General features: G+C 28.6%; 1 protein-coding gene across 1 annotated transcript in view; it reads right to left on the bottom strand.

The window, feature by feature from the left end:
- The window catches only part of LOC111632863 (histone-binding protein RBBP4-like), an 84,159-nt gene that overhangs the window by 5,574 nt on the left and 62,760 nt on the right, over positions 1-15,825 (bottom strand). The window contains exons 7-11 of the mRNA XM_023377388.1: positions 11,836-12,009; positions 11,697-11,751; positions 11,564-11,624; positions 11,401-11,493; positions 11,263-11,330 (exon numbers count right to left, since the gene is read on the bottom strand). Coding sequence (XP_023233156.1) covers positions 11,263-11,330; positions 11,401-11,493; positions 11,564-11,624; positions 11,697-11,751; positions 11,836-12,009 — 451 coding nt within the window. The remainder of the gene's footprint in view (positions 1-11,262; positions 11,331-11,400; positions 11,494-11,563; positions 11,625-11,696; positions 11,752-11,835; positions 12,010-15,825) is intronic.

Below are 15,825 nucleotides of genomic sequence, written 5' to 3'. Positions count from 1 at the left end.
ATTATAGTAATAAGTATTAAAACTTTATTACAAAAAAGGATATTTTAAAAAATTACTTCTACAGACACTTTCAGTTTTTACTTAGAAATAGATAAATTCATTTATTATAAAGGAAACAAACAAAAATTTATTTGAAAAACACAAATATTTGTTTTATTTGGGTCTCTAATTAATAAAAAATGATGAAACACAATTTTAAAGTGCATTTTTATTCAAATAATATATTTATAAATAAGACATAGCCCAAAAAGTAGCCAATGCACCAAATGATATTTTTATGCCAAACTAATAAAAGGGTAGCCAAATTTGGCACAAAGTGGTGAAATCTTGCAACGCTGTAAGGAATACTAAATAAAGTTGGAGTTGGGACTCAAAGAGTATAGACTCAATTTCGGGGAAAGGAGAGAAAGGCCAAAAGATAAAAAATAATGAGAAAGATTGGAAAATTAAGGGTCAATATTTGCATAACAGAAGGTCTATTTAACCTTTCTCACTATTTTTTATCTTTTGGCCTTTCTCTCCTTTTCCCAAATTTGATTCTATACTCCTTTGAGTCACAACTCCAGTTTTATTTAGTATTCCTTCCTCATTCACACATTTCCAAGTATTTGAAAATATTTCCTTTCCACTCAAAAATAAAATATGTATAAAGGTTTATGGCTTTGTGAAACTTCTTTTTTGAGTTTATGCCATTAAAATAAATTAATAAATTTATCGGTTTTATTTACATGTTTATTGGGCCACATTGGAACTTGCCTTGGGCTGCATGCGGCCGGCGGGTTGGACACCCCTGCCCTATGGGATCCATTTCTATCTACATTGTTGAACTATACTATTACTCCAGCAGACATATGTATCCATACACTGAGTTGATCACCCAGTCTTATGAAGACCAGTACTTGTCCTTTCTCAAAGTCTGTTGGTTAGTTGGTTCTAATATGTGTAAACATGTGTTCTTGGCATTCTGAACAAGCTAATCTCTCTGGGACAAGTTTCCGTAAAAGTAGTGATTAAACAGAAATGCATGAGATTTCTGTCACAAATCATCACATTTTGGGTTTACATATATTATAACTAAAACCTGTGAATTAGATAAAGCTAGGATTAACTGGCTAATGCTAACTTTATTGAAGTCTTTGTGTTAAAACAAGTAACAATCCATTAATTTTGAATGTTATCCATATAAAGTATGATTTACCAAGTCACAAGCAAATAAAACTGACATTTCCATTGCCAAGAGGGTCTCTGGTAAACCTTAAAAAGTTTACTAGAGACCTTATCCCTTTTCAATTGCATTTATTACTATAATAAACCACTAGCATATGCCATTAAAGATCTACATACGTGTTGATATTTTGTGTATTGACATATTTCTTACTGTTAAAGACAAATCTGGTAAGAGTTTTGGAAATAACTGGCAACATTTATTTTTGTTTACTTCATTTTTATGCAGTAAAGAAATAATAAATTCTAGTTGATTTAAAAAACAAAATTCTTTCTTCATCCATCCAACCTGCATTGGAATGATTGCAGATTATCTGGCTAAGTTAAACCTAAATTTTCTCTTCCCTTTACTTAAAATGAACTTGATAAAGTTAGCATCAGCTGGTTAATCCTAGCTTTATCTGATTCATTGGCTTTAGCCATACATGTATAAACTTTCATTTCTGTAGGATTGCTATGATAATTTGACATTTATATAAGTCATCTCGCTGGTTTTTGTTTATTGAATATTTAATATTACCATAATAAAAGATTTGAGTTTTGCTGGATATCTGAGAATCAAATGAATTAAAGGAAAACATGATGACCTTATCAGAAGGTAGTTTATGACTTGAGAGTGTGTCAACTTACACTTTCTCAGAGTGACACCTTATGATACCTTTCCTTGACTTTTACTCACCTCTAGGGAATTTGCACCTTTAAATATGACAAAGAATGGCTAATTTTGCTCAGTTGTTGCCCATTCTTTGTCCTTTTAAGATATGTGCCTGTGCTATTACATCTGCAATTTCTCTGATGTACTGCTACTCTCAAGAATTGTTAATTAACATCAGGGCCTATTTCCTGTTCTCCTCAATGTAAAATTTCTAGTTCAGACTCATAAGGTAATTTTTGTGAATTCTCTCTCTCCACAATGATAACATCCATAAATGCAAATGTTACATTTTACTTAGCCATGTAACATACTGTACAAATGTTTATGCCATCTAATAAATGTTTAAATTAAGTTTAGTTAATTGTGTTGAGAGATTCCGTCCAACTGAATCTTGCCATTACTTACTCCATCCTCACTCCTATTCTCACATATGAGACCATATTATTGCCATTCACAAAACACCAAAAATCTCAAGTAGAGGCATAACCTACTTGGTGTCAGAAATTTTTTAACATAATTACTTACACACTGTGATAAGAAAGTTAAAAAGGCCATATATAAAACTCCACATTGGGAAACTGGTATCAATTAGATCACAGCTGGAAACTCTCATATCCAATTATTACAGATTAACTTACATTAAATATATCAGGTTTAAACAACACAAAATCTACCAATGAACTTTTAATGAACATTACTGCAGTGAATATATTAAATTAATAAAATTTACTTTTCAATTATCTAACTTATTTTTCTAATAATATTTAATTTAAANGATTATTTTTATCTTAATTTGCATAATTTTACCATGGTATTAATGTATTATAATGTTCTCCCTCTTTGGCAGGCATTAGTGCTTCTAATAATTCGGACAGTCTGGCTCTCATATGGGGATTTTTCATTCGTTCTGGACTTCCCATAAACACCAGGACCAAAGTAATCAAATGATCCAAAACTGCTCCAGAAATCTGAACAAAAACAATTTTTTTAGATAAACAATTTAAAAATTAGTATCAAATTGTTTGAAAAATTACCTCAAATGTTTTTGAACTAAATCGATGAATGAATAAAACACAATCAGCAATATTCTCAATAATAAACTCTGGGATGGTGCGAAGATGACAAGGTACTTCACTCTGTAATGGTAGAGTTAGAGATTTAAACTGCGAGTGATCAAAATTTGTTGCCACATTTATTAACCAGGTGGCAGTCGCTATGTGGAACTTCAGCATGGAATCCAAGGTCTGTGGTTCCAGAAGGGCAGCTTTCACAGATAAGAATTTGGTCATTCCTAAAAATTGAATTCTATTTTTGATTAGTTAGAAGCTTTACTTCAAAATAATAATAAAATTTAGTTAACCTTTATCCATGTTTTCCTTAATTCTCTGAACTACATCTGCAGATTCCCCACCCTGAATTCTGGCTTCTTCATACACCCTTTGAATTCTGCCCAATTCTTGGCTCAATTTAACTAAACGCTCGTGAACTACGTGAAATCCCAGAGCAAGAGCACGGTGAGTGGCAAAAAAACATTCCGTAGGAAAGTTATATTTTGTATTCTGAACATCTGGCAATTCATTCTCTTCGGAGGGAATGACAAATGTTTCTTTATTTAAATCTAAATTAATTATTTTTGATTGTCAACAGTTTCACTTAATTAATAATACAATTTATAATTCACTTCAACAATTTGAAAGTTGATTACAATTAATTAATTGGATATGATAAGCCAATTACACATACCTTTTAAGTGAATAGATCTTTCCCTGGCATCTTCATTGTTTAAAGCACGAGCGGCACAATACGTTGGATTGATTTTTAGAAGTTTGGGAGAGAAAGGTTGGCTGAAAGGACTACACAGCTTTAGTAAAACAGCACCAAAATTCAACATGAATCCGTCGGAAGACTGAACGATACCAAAGATTTCGGGCAGCTGATTGTTCCAAAGTTTTGCTCTATCTAATAAGAAATAATGAATCTCAAGATTAAAATCTCAATATTATAAATATGTTATAAATCTAATGTAATTCAAGTATTTGGAAATATTTTGACATAAATTTATTGCACTTTGCAACAGAATTAATAACTGCTGATGATAATTTTCATTAAAAGATAATATGAGAGAAGGATAAACTAATGAAAATCTAGTTTTGCATAAACGTACTGTATATAATATACAATTATAGCATACTACGATTATACACCAATAATGATCACACAGGTATCAATCAATCAGGCATTGTGCATATACACAATACCTGATTGTTTTATCTTTTTACCATATATAATCAAACAGACCTCAATATATATACAGTCAAACCTTGGGTTTTGAACTTAACTCATTTCTAAAGGTTGTTCACAAACCGAAACAAATTTTCCCATAATCAATATAATATTAAAGCAAAATGTTCCATCACTGCCATCTGAAACCAAAACTTCAAAAGTACTGTAAATAGAGCAACTTTGACTGCCTGGATGAAATATCACCAAATCAATCAACACTGACAACAAGTACTGTACTTTGTCTACACTTTCCGAAATATTATGTTTCAATTTTATTTTCAGTGTAAAGGTCAGTTTTAATTATTATTTTACTATTTTTTCTTTTAATTATTTTTAGTGTAATTAACTGCTAACTAGTATCAATAAATATTAATATTCTTATATATATATATGTTAATAAGTTTTTGTCATTTAATTTAATTTAAGCATATTTAAACACAAATTCTTGAATGCTTTTTATATTATGTGAATGTCAATTAATTAATTTGATTTAAAATTGATTGTGGCATGTACCAAAAAAGAGAAATAGTACCTTTCCCACATGCACACTAAAATGTAATTTAAATGGCAACGTCGTCAATGATTTGTATTGTGATGTAATCTTGGTGTCAGTAGTCCTGTCATTGATTGGTTGGGCTGTCAACTTCCTATACTTCCTCACATTAAAGAAAGTTGACCATCAGTGGCTGGCTCTGCCAAGTAACTTGTTTGGCAACCAGGACAAAACAAAAAATTCAAAATTTTGTTTGTAAACTGAGGTTTTACTGTACTTGTACATTATATATAAATAATATTAATTATACTATTTCCCACAAAAATTAGAGAACTCTTTAGTATCTGCAAATCACTGAAAATTACAATTTTGACTTTCAAATTCAAATTTGTCACAGTACATTTTCAATTTCAAGTGTTATTGCTTTGCATGTGTTTTTCTGTTGTCTTTTTGTATTTTTTAAACTTCTTTTGGGCTTGTTATTATTGGGGGTAGGGGTAGAAATCAACTACCTGATGGTATTTCCAAAATTCAATATAAAATAAGTAAATTTTCAACTCAAATGATTATATTGCCTGAAGCTAGAAATAATATGATACATATTCAAATTATCAAGAAAGACAATCTGTTCATGTTAATGACATGACTACACAATAAGATGATAGTCTATAGCTATGAAGAATCAAAAGTTGAGTCTGATCTAGACTGCCATAATTAATCAAGGACAAATAGACAATTGGAACAATTCAAATGAGGGTCAGATCGATCTATAAATGGATTAAAGTGTGGCTGGTGACATAGTTTTAACACGTAAATATCTTGCGTTGACAAATAACTTACAAATTGATTACTCTATCCATATTCATGATTAATTTGTAACTTATGCTTTAATTTGGAGATCATGTTAGGATACAATATTTAAGTTTTCTATCTTTTCTCTTAATATAGCAAAAATTCTACATACCTAGCAACTGTTTGACATCATTATAACAGAAGAAATGAAATAACATTATTTCATTTATATCATTGGGATTTTAAACTAATTCAAAATACAAAATAGTATTTAAAATAAAATGCTGAATTTGGATCTGCATTTAAACTTGCAAAATCACTCCAAAGCAAGTTATAAGAATTTATAGTAATGGACAAAATATCTGGCTATTTTTGAATCTGGCAATCTGTAGTACAGTAGTATTTCACTATGCAGCTGCTTTTTTTTGTTTTGGTAGTGTAAGAGTTGCACAATGTCAGTTCCAGATTGACTGTGAGTATATAGTATATTAAAAACAGTTTAATTCTTTACTTTCCATTGTTTATTTTGTCTGTGTCCAGAAAATCAGAAATCTGCACCACTTCCAGTCCCAAACTTGCCATATGCTTAGTCCAATACTGCATAATTATTGTTAAAGATTGCAATAGCAAGGAATGATAATTTGAGAGCGAATAAAACATTTCTATGACCCAAAAGTGATATTTTCTGATATATTTGTTTTGGATTTTTGATGTGTATAGGAATAGACAACACATTCTTTTACATCCTGATTTTAATATATATATATACATCAAATAGCCATGAAACTTATATTGATATTTGGCTATATAGAACAGTGAACTGATTTATATTACTGTTAAACGTTTTTAGAATATCTGTGTTATAAATAAGTGAAATGAATATCTTGTATAAAACTATTCTGCATATTATTAATACAAAAATTAACTTTCTATTAAAAACCAGTTAAAAGAAGAAAATTACATAATGTGACAATAATAACAGTTTAGCTTACATAAAAGAAAATTAATTTAATGTTAATCATCCTTTACTGTTTTATTTCAAATGTGTGTATGTATTTGTACTATGAGCAAATCAATTTTTAAATTAATATCACTTAAATAGTTGTTTAGTGATTTTAAATGTAATAAGAGAGTTCTCATTAAACCTCAAAATTTCTACACATACTCTCCATACCTGATATTTCATTTGGAATGCAATTGAAAAAATAAAATGTAGTTTTTCAGTGAGTGAGATGTGTTTCCTGATTTAATGAGGAACTTGTATTTTTGATTGGAATTAAAAATTGTGATTGTTTTTACCAAATAGTTTATACGACAATAGTGGAAACTGGCAACAAGCTTCTGCTTACCACGTAGTGGTTTGAGGAGATAATTATGTTAATACCCAAAAAGTCTCCTTATACACACGATATAATTGGAGTGATCCATTTGTATCATGTGTATAAGGAGACTTTTTGGGTATTAACATAAAGTTTTGAACTTAATATATCTCTCAATAATTAGAATGACTGGAAGAGGTGTTATTTGCACTAGGTATGACTGTTTTAATTACAAGATACAAAGTGATCGCAAGTTGTTTTACAGATTCCCTAAAAACAAACAAGTATAAGTAAATTAATAAGCAATTTGATTGTTTTCATTTATATGAACATTCCTCCTTTAAAATATTATCATCATTCAACATATGTATTTTCAGATGCACTCAGTGGATTATTAAGATCAGAAGGACTGATTTTGAAAACAAAAGAGCCAGAATATTTAAATAGAAATTATGTCATGTGTTCCAACCATTTTACAGAAAAAGATTTCAAAAACAAAAATCTCTTAAGCCAAGGGCATATAAAATTGTTTATTTGTTCACTTAATATAATTCAATGGTGTTTTTTTACCTATTTTTTTTTGTTCCTCTCACTGAATTAGAAGTTTACAATCTAATATTGAACTTATCACTAATTGTCCACAAACAGATTTTATTTAGTTTCCTATCATTGCACTTAACTAAAAACTTGTTTTACATATGTTACAGGATCTGGCCTGGTACAGTACCCTCACTATTAATTTATAATACCAAACCCAAATAAAACTAGAAGAACGTTCAAATGTAGAAATGTATATCAAAACATGATTGAACACAAATATATCATGTCATATATGTGTTTTAATTTAATAAAATTATATTAAAACCTCCGATTTTAATTTTAAAAATCTGACTCTTATTGCATTTGATTTGTTTTATTGCTATTATTTCTTCCTTTAAATCACTATCCATCCACATTTCCTACTAAATAAAATTATAATTTATGTTTTAAGATAATAAAATAAAGACAGAAAGATGCAAAAAAAAAAAAAATGCAACAAAGTAAATATTTTATCAAGTTTTATTAATCTGTGGTGTTAATGTTCTAGTCGAACTGCTAGATGTCACTAGTTTTCTCTAATGCCGCTATGGTACATGCTAATTCACGAAGGTTTCCACTATTGTTGTACAAACTACTTTTTTACTTTCCTGACTCTGGTAAGAAATGATCCCCAAGATATTTACATTTTTGGAGTCAAAATTGTCATTTTTGGACTCAGGATCTTAAAACGTTGAGAAATGCAAAAAAAAATTCAGGGTTTTTTTTGGTGTGTGTGTAAATTTTGGTGGTTAAAGATTGATGGGATGGGAAGATAGACGGGGTCATGTGTCATATTCTATGTAGGGTCATACTTAATGATTCTACTCATTATTAGCATTTACAACTTTTTTTTTTTTTTTTTTTTATAAAACTAAACTACATTTACTTGTTTTTATATAAAAAAAGTTATTAGGAAACAAATATCAATACATAATTTCAGTTTATTAAATAACATCATGTAAAATCTGCACTGCTAAAAGATTATTATAGTAAATTTATTATTTTTTCTCTCTTCCATATAGTTAATGTTTTAATAATTATTACAAATTTTTTAAAACTTTTAAATACAAAATAAAAATCTACATACTTTGTCACATCAGGAAGCCATTGTGTTGTCAAACTTGGCCATTCTAATGCATGTGTCATTACCAAATCATAAAGAAATGGCGTATTCTTTTTCCATATTCTATACTCTTCATTAATAACACGTTCTTCAACTAAAATAATGACAAAACAAAAATATTTAATAATAATAGTGGCTTTTCAATTTAAATTCAAAATTTTACTTTTTCAAAAGTTCAAAATACCAAAGTAATCTGGCATGAGCCAAAAGTTTTAAGGATCAGAAAGTCAAGTTATTGCCCATGCACTGTAGCTGAAGCAGTCTATTTTTGTGGTTTACATTTCCAAACAGTATCTTGATCAGACATGTGGATAATCAATGCACCAAAAGGAAACTAAGGCTATTATAGTAACAAATCTATCCAAAACTGATCAATTAATTGTGATTCAGTTTCTTGTTGCAGAGGATTATGAAGCAGCTAAAATCCATTAGATCAGTGTTTCTTAAAGAGGCGATATCACCCCCTATCTCTATTCTGCATACACAGAATAGGGGCATTACTACTAACAGTCACAACCAAGGGTACAATAATCCAAAAAGTTTGAGAAGCACTGCATTAGACGGATGTCAGCAGTGTACAGTAGACCCTGCTTATTGTGAAGCAAGAAGGTATTTAGTGTTCAGAAAATATTGTGAATAAATCACCAACCAAGCACATTCAAGCTCTGAGTAGTGTTAATAGCTGACATGGTGAAGAAAATAGATGACAGCATTCAAAAAAATTGATGTGCAAGATTCTGAAGACTAAAGTACCCATCTTATTTCACAAATTTGTCACCCTGTGACCACCATATCTTTGAACCTCTAAATAAAACATTTAAAAGAAGTTACTTCACATTGGACAATCATTTGATACACATTGTCAAGAAATTGTTTCAAGAACAACTAAAGACTTTCTTCCACAATGATGATATTAAACAATCGTGAGGTGGGACAGTTGTCTAAAGGACAATGGCAATTACTTTTAACTGTTCTTATGTTTCCCTGAAAATATTGGTGAATTCAACTTTTGGCTCATACCAATATATTACACAAATTTTCAGATAAATCTCAATTTTTGTAGATTTATGACAAAGACAGCAATGTTATTTTCATCATAAATTTGAAATTTCAAAAACCAAAACAATTTTTAAACATCTCTTTTCATCTTTGGCAACACTAAACAATTTTAGTAATTATATTATGTTCATCAATGCATACGATAAGAGACCAGTAGATGAGATTTCTGATTTACAAGATAATAATAATATGATTATAATTATCATTTCTTTTATTACTTTTATTATTAATATTTGCTACTATTGTTATTAACAATAGCCCAGAGTGTATGAGAAAAAGGACATTATTTTATTTTATTAGCACTCTACCCCTCGGTACCACAGTTTGAGGCAGTTATGCTCACCAATGCTACGCTTGTTAAGGAGGGTTTTACGGCGCAGCAAATCCTAGAAATATGAGAGGCCTTGATTTATATCACGGAAAATAATTACTTTCGGTTCAACGGAAAAGTTTATTTACAGAAACAAGGGGTACCTATGGGCTCTCCTCTCTGCTATCTTAGTGGAACTACTCATGAGGTGTGTGGAGCAAAGAGTGTTTACCTTCCCTATCACCATAGCATACCCGCTATTATATCTTAGATACGTGGAAGATATCTTAGTAGCCTGGCAACACATGGAAGAGGAATTCCACATTCTCAAAAGTTATCTTATGGAGGTTTATTCTACCATCAAGTTTACCNGGGCCATGGACTTTCTCAACCAGTCGCAAGCCGTCATCTTACCGGAAGATCCAACACCGGCTGTGTTAATATTACCATAATAAAAGATTTGAGTTTTGCTGGATATCTGAGAATCAAATGAATTAAAGGAAAACATGATGACCTTATCAGAAGGTAGTTTATGACTTGAGAGTGTGTCAACTTACACTTTCTCAGAGTGACACCTTATGATACCTTTCCTTGACTTTTACTCACCTCTAGGGAATTTGCACCTTTAAATATGACAAAGAATGGCTGATTTTGCTCAGTTGTTGCCCGTTCTTTGTCCTTTTAAGATATGTGCCTGTGCTATTACATCTGCAATTTCTCTGATGTGCTGCTACTCTCAAGAATTGTTAATCAACATCAGGGCCTATTTCCTGTTCTCCTCAATGTAAAATTTCTAGTTCAGACTCATAAGGTAATTTTTGTGAATTCTCTCTCTCCACAATGATAACATCCATAAATGCAAATGTTAAATTTTACTTAGCCATGTAACATACTGTACAAATGTTTATGCCATCTAATAAATGTTTAAATTAAGTTTAGTTAATTGTGTTGAGAGATTCCGTCCAACTGAATCTTGCCATTACTTACTCCATCCTCACTCCTATTCTCACATATGAGACCATATTATTGCCATTCACAAAACACCAAAAATCTCAAGTAGTAGGCATAACCTACTTGGTGTCAGAAATTTTTTAACATAATTACTTACACACTGTGATAAGAAAGTTAAAAAGGCCATATATAAAACTCCACATTGGGAAACTGGTATCAATTAGATCACAGCTGGAAACTCTCATATCCAATTATTACAGATTAACTTACATTAAATATATCAGGTTTAAACAACACAAAATCTACCAATGAACTTTTAATGAACATTACTGCAGTGAATATATTAAATTAATAAAATTTACTTTTCAATTATCTAACTTATTTTTCTAATAATATTTAATTTAAATTCACAAGAAAAACATTTCATTAAATGATTATTAAAATAGTACAGAACTATGCACATATATCACTTACATCATTAATTTCTGATCATCTGCTACAGAACCAAATAAACTAACATGAAGCAAATGCCAAGCTACATCCTAAAATAAATTAAATTTTAGATTTTTGTTTAAATATTTGATATTAATGATTCAACTTGTAAAATTTTACCTCAACAACAGCAGTGTGACCAGTAAATATAGATTTTGCATCAACTACTTTATTTTCTTTAGGAACAGCATTAATATCCCAAAGACAAATGGTCTAGAGAAACAATTATTACAAATAAAAAACATATAACAATAAATTTTAAATAATTTATATAATAACTTACATGATCATCAGAAGCACTGAGAAGGTTTCCATTTAAATTTGGATTCCATGACAATCCATAACTATAAGATTTTTATATTACAACAACATAAAATATGAACAATATACATTTTACTATAAACTGTAAATTTTACCCTTCTTTCTGATGACCTCTTAACCTAAGATCTGGATTACATTCTCCATTTGGATCTAAAAAAATTTGGAAAAAATTACCATTTACAACAAACAATACCAAAATGTAAGAGAATAATGCATCTAAAAAAAATAGCAGACCTGGTTTTGATGGATGTTTTGTATAATCAAATACAAGAACGTCACTGGAAGGAGTTTTGGTGGCAATTATGCAGGGATTCTGTGGCATATACCGAGCTCTGTTGACCTCTCCTTCATGATTAATCTTGATCTCTATCTCAATTTTACCGCTAACTGAGCCAAAACCACCAAATTCTAAACATAAAGAAAACAGCTTTTATTTTATTAAAACTGCTTATACAATAGAATTAGATAAAATTTTTCAATAAAAACATTTACTTTAATTGACTGTAAAAACTTAGAAAAAACAACTTTGAGCACTTTCAGATTATTGTGTCTGTCTTCAGAAAATTTTCATAATGTGGAATATTAATTTGGTTTTATTTGTTCATCTTTAATGAAATTTTGTATTTCAAATTTCTAGTAATAAATATTTTTTTCATCTTCCTTAATAACACAATTGTTTGTAACGTATTATCATAATACTAATATTCCATATTCTAAGCATTACCAGAAGACAGATAAGAATCCTTAAGTTCTCAAATGTGTGTTTGTGTTTCCTAAGTTATTATACTCCATTAAAGCAAATATATATTTTTTATTATATTTTAAATTATGGAGTCATTTTATATACTTTAAAATCTTTTAATATAATTACCTCCTTTTTCACTGTCATAATGGGATGCATCAAACTGTGTGTCATCGCTCGGTAACTGTACACTGGCAATCAGCAGATGATTCTGTTCGTCTGACCTAATGATGTATGGCTACAGATTAACCACTGACAACGAATAACAGAGTGTTAAAAGTGAAAACTAATTTTTAAAAAAGTTATAATTTTAATTTTATTAGAAAAATTTTGAAGTGCTTTAAGCTTTCAATAAAAAAGATATTAAAATTGCCAATCTTTTTGTAAAACTAACTTTAAAAATTTTAAAAGACAATTCAAATTAATGGCTTATCAAACAAACCAAATTTCAAAATTATTAATCTTAAAAGATATTAACAACAATCAAAATATATTCAATTCTTATATTTAGAAAGAATTTATCATCACACATAATAATGCATAAAATCTATACCAATGAATTATTAGACAAATAATATATTAATTACTTAAGTGGTTTGCATAGTGCATAGAATATAATTTTTACTTAAGTCTAAGAAATATCTAAAGTCAGATTTTCTTAATTGGGATACATAGTTGTCTCACAAATACTTTGAAGGAATTCTATACAAACAATTTAATTTTTTAAGAATAGGTCAAAAATTGAAGAGGGAGTACTTAAATTGTACAATAAAAGTAAAATTTGTCTGCTGAAAAATAGTTATTATATACTTCTAAATGCATTCACAAACCTATTTCAATGTATAAAATACTCCTTAATATTTTCTAGAATTAAACAGCTTATTTGAAATACATAAATGAAGGAAAATCATACATAAATATTTCTATGCAGTAAATATGATTAGAACTGTATAAAATTCTTTTGCTTTTAAGCACTAGAAAAAGAGGGAAACAATTTAAGAATAGCAGCAGTAGGAATATATTACTCAAGACACCACAAAACATTGTTCTGTCTGATACTAAGCATTTTTTTTTACAAGTAAATTTATTCACATTTATCCCTAAATTTATATGTTAGTCTGGTCCTGTATCAAATTTAATTCATGTAAACAGAGATGTCCTTTTAATGTCAGTGTCAATAAAATCAGAATTTCTACTATCTGTAGTCTGAACAGTAAGCAAAGTGAGTAATTAAATCATCAGTTATTGTTATAAGTACATCCCAAAGTGATTACAATTAGTAGGTCCTACTGTATCTAAAAAAGAAAAAAAAAATGAAAATATTATGATACATACAGAGATAATACATTTCTTTATAATAAAAAAATATTTTGACAGGAAGCATTTTAACATGTTGAATGATGAGAGCTGAGATTTGATTTTGAGACTACAGAAGAGTTTGCACAGAGACTATTTACTTGTCTAACCCCTATATCTACAATATTTAGATTATTAAAGATTTAAATTTTAATAAAGTATTTTAGTTTTTGTTAAACTGGCTAAAATTAAATAATGCATTATACAAATATGCAAGCAAAGACAACTACATAAAAATCTTCTGTAATTTAATATTAGATTTGTATGATGAGATATCTAGGAAACAAATATTTTGAGGTTGGCTTTATATTTGAATAAATAAGACAATTCTGGAAATTCTGGATTTAGGAGAAACAACAGAACAATTTTCAAGTGTTTGAGGAATAGCAAATCTTCAAAATATTAGAAAGATTAATATTCCATTCCATTTTCTTCTAATAATGGCAACTGTAAATCAACATATTAAGATAATCTATAGAAGATTGAGACAGATGGTTAAAGAAACTATGTAGACTAATAAGACATGAAACTATATACTTGACAACAAAAATTATCTATAATCTGGATCTCAAATAATAAGAAATGCATCTTTGAAGATCCTGATTTGCTTATGATGATGTAGCAATGAATAAAAAGAATATGAATGAAAAAGTTTATCGTGAACATGGAAGAGGTTATGTGACAAAGCTAAAATGAACCACAAGCTGAATTTTCTATTTTGATATAAAATACAAAAATATTTCTTAAACTTTCAGAAAAATTTTTTCTGCCTAATGTTTTCAGAACAATATCTTATTGTCAAGATTTATACAAAGACAGATGTTTACTGATCTAATGCAATAAATATTCTGAAGCCTGAGTTGCAGCTATTTTATTTGGTTAAGATTAATTTTCACTTCACAGAAGTATATAAATTCGAACATAAAAATTTTTTTTTGTAATTTTGTGAATTTAAATTCATATCAATGGAAAAATAATAAAGATTATTATTTTTGTTTTATTGATATAATCATGATAATTTATGTATAGTAGATTGCATGTTCTGTTTTATTTTAGATATGGTGTATTTCAGCATTATTTTTGTTTTGTAATTTTAACTTTATTATTTTAAGTTCAAGTATTATTTGTAGTTCCATTGCTTCATTGGAAGCAGGTGAATCAGGCAACTGTTTCAAATTAATTTTAGCTGTTTTTAAGACATGTCTTAGTTAAGTGACTTTTTAGACCATGCTATATTTACAACAATTTGTGATTCAATGCATATTATTTAAGTTGCATTTTGCATAAAATATTTATTTGTAATTGTAATACTTCTGAGTGTAATCAAATCAATTTTTCATGACACATTTTACAAATAATTTTTCAGTGAATACAAATATAATTTATTTTAAATAATAATGCTGTATGTGATATTATTCAAGATTAATTAAATGTCATTGTTACAACTCCTCTTGCATTTTAAAAAACAAAAGCCATAATGTTAATAGGCTTTCTTCAAGAAATGAAAACAATCTTTTTTTAAAAAATTAAGATAGCAATTTTTAAAAATTAAACACTTTCAAAGAATATTCCTTTTAAATAAAGATAGCAGAAGCAGACAGTTTGAAGAAAGTTAGATTATGGAAATTTTAATATATTTATTTGAAGTAAACATTTTTCAAAATTTTCTAAAATCTTTTAAACTTAATCCAATTTCTAATAATTTTAAGACACAACATAATTTAATACTTAAAAAAAAATTTAACTTCAAAATTCTTTATAATGCAAACAAAGTTATACATTATATAGTCCCCTGATTTTACAACTGGTTTAAATTTTGTTACAATTGTTTGAAATGTAATATCTAAATAAATTTTTTGTTGACCATTTTGAGTATGTTGCCGTATAGTTTAAAGTTTATATTTCCAGAAAGAGCCTCAAATTTATGACAGCAAGCTTATGAAAAATTAGACTTTGATTTACAATGGCTTGCTTAGCAATGATTTTTTTTCCAGGAAACCAGGTCAATTTGGTCATAAAACCAGGGGTCTACTGTAAGCAAAAAAAATTTCAAACATTATTAAAAAATGATCTCTTACATCTATCATTATCATACAATTTTTTATTTGCACATATATATATATATA

The sequence above is a fragment of the Centruroides sculpturatus genome, unplaced genomic scaffold (assembly GCF_000671375.1).
Source record: "Centruroides sculpturatus isolate CEXI.00-Female unplaced genomic scaffold, Cexi_2.0 scaffold41, whole genome shotgun sequence".
Classification (NCBI taxonomy): Eukaryota; Metazoa; Arthropoda; class Arachnida; order Scorpiones; family Buthidae; genus Centruroides; species Centruroides sculpturatus.
The sequence above is the reverse complement of the archived record's forward strand: the minus strand, read 5'-3'. Positions and strand labels throughout refer to the sequence as shown.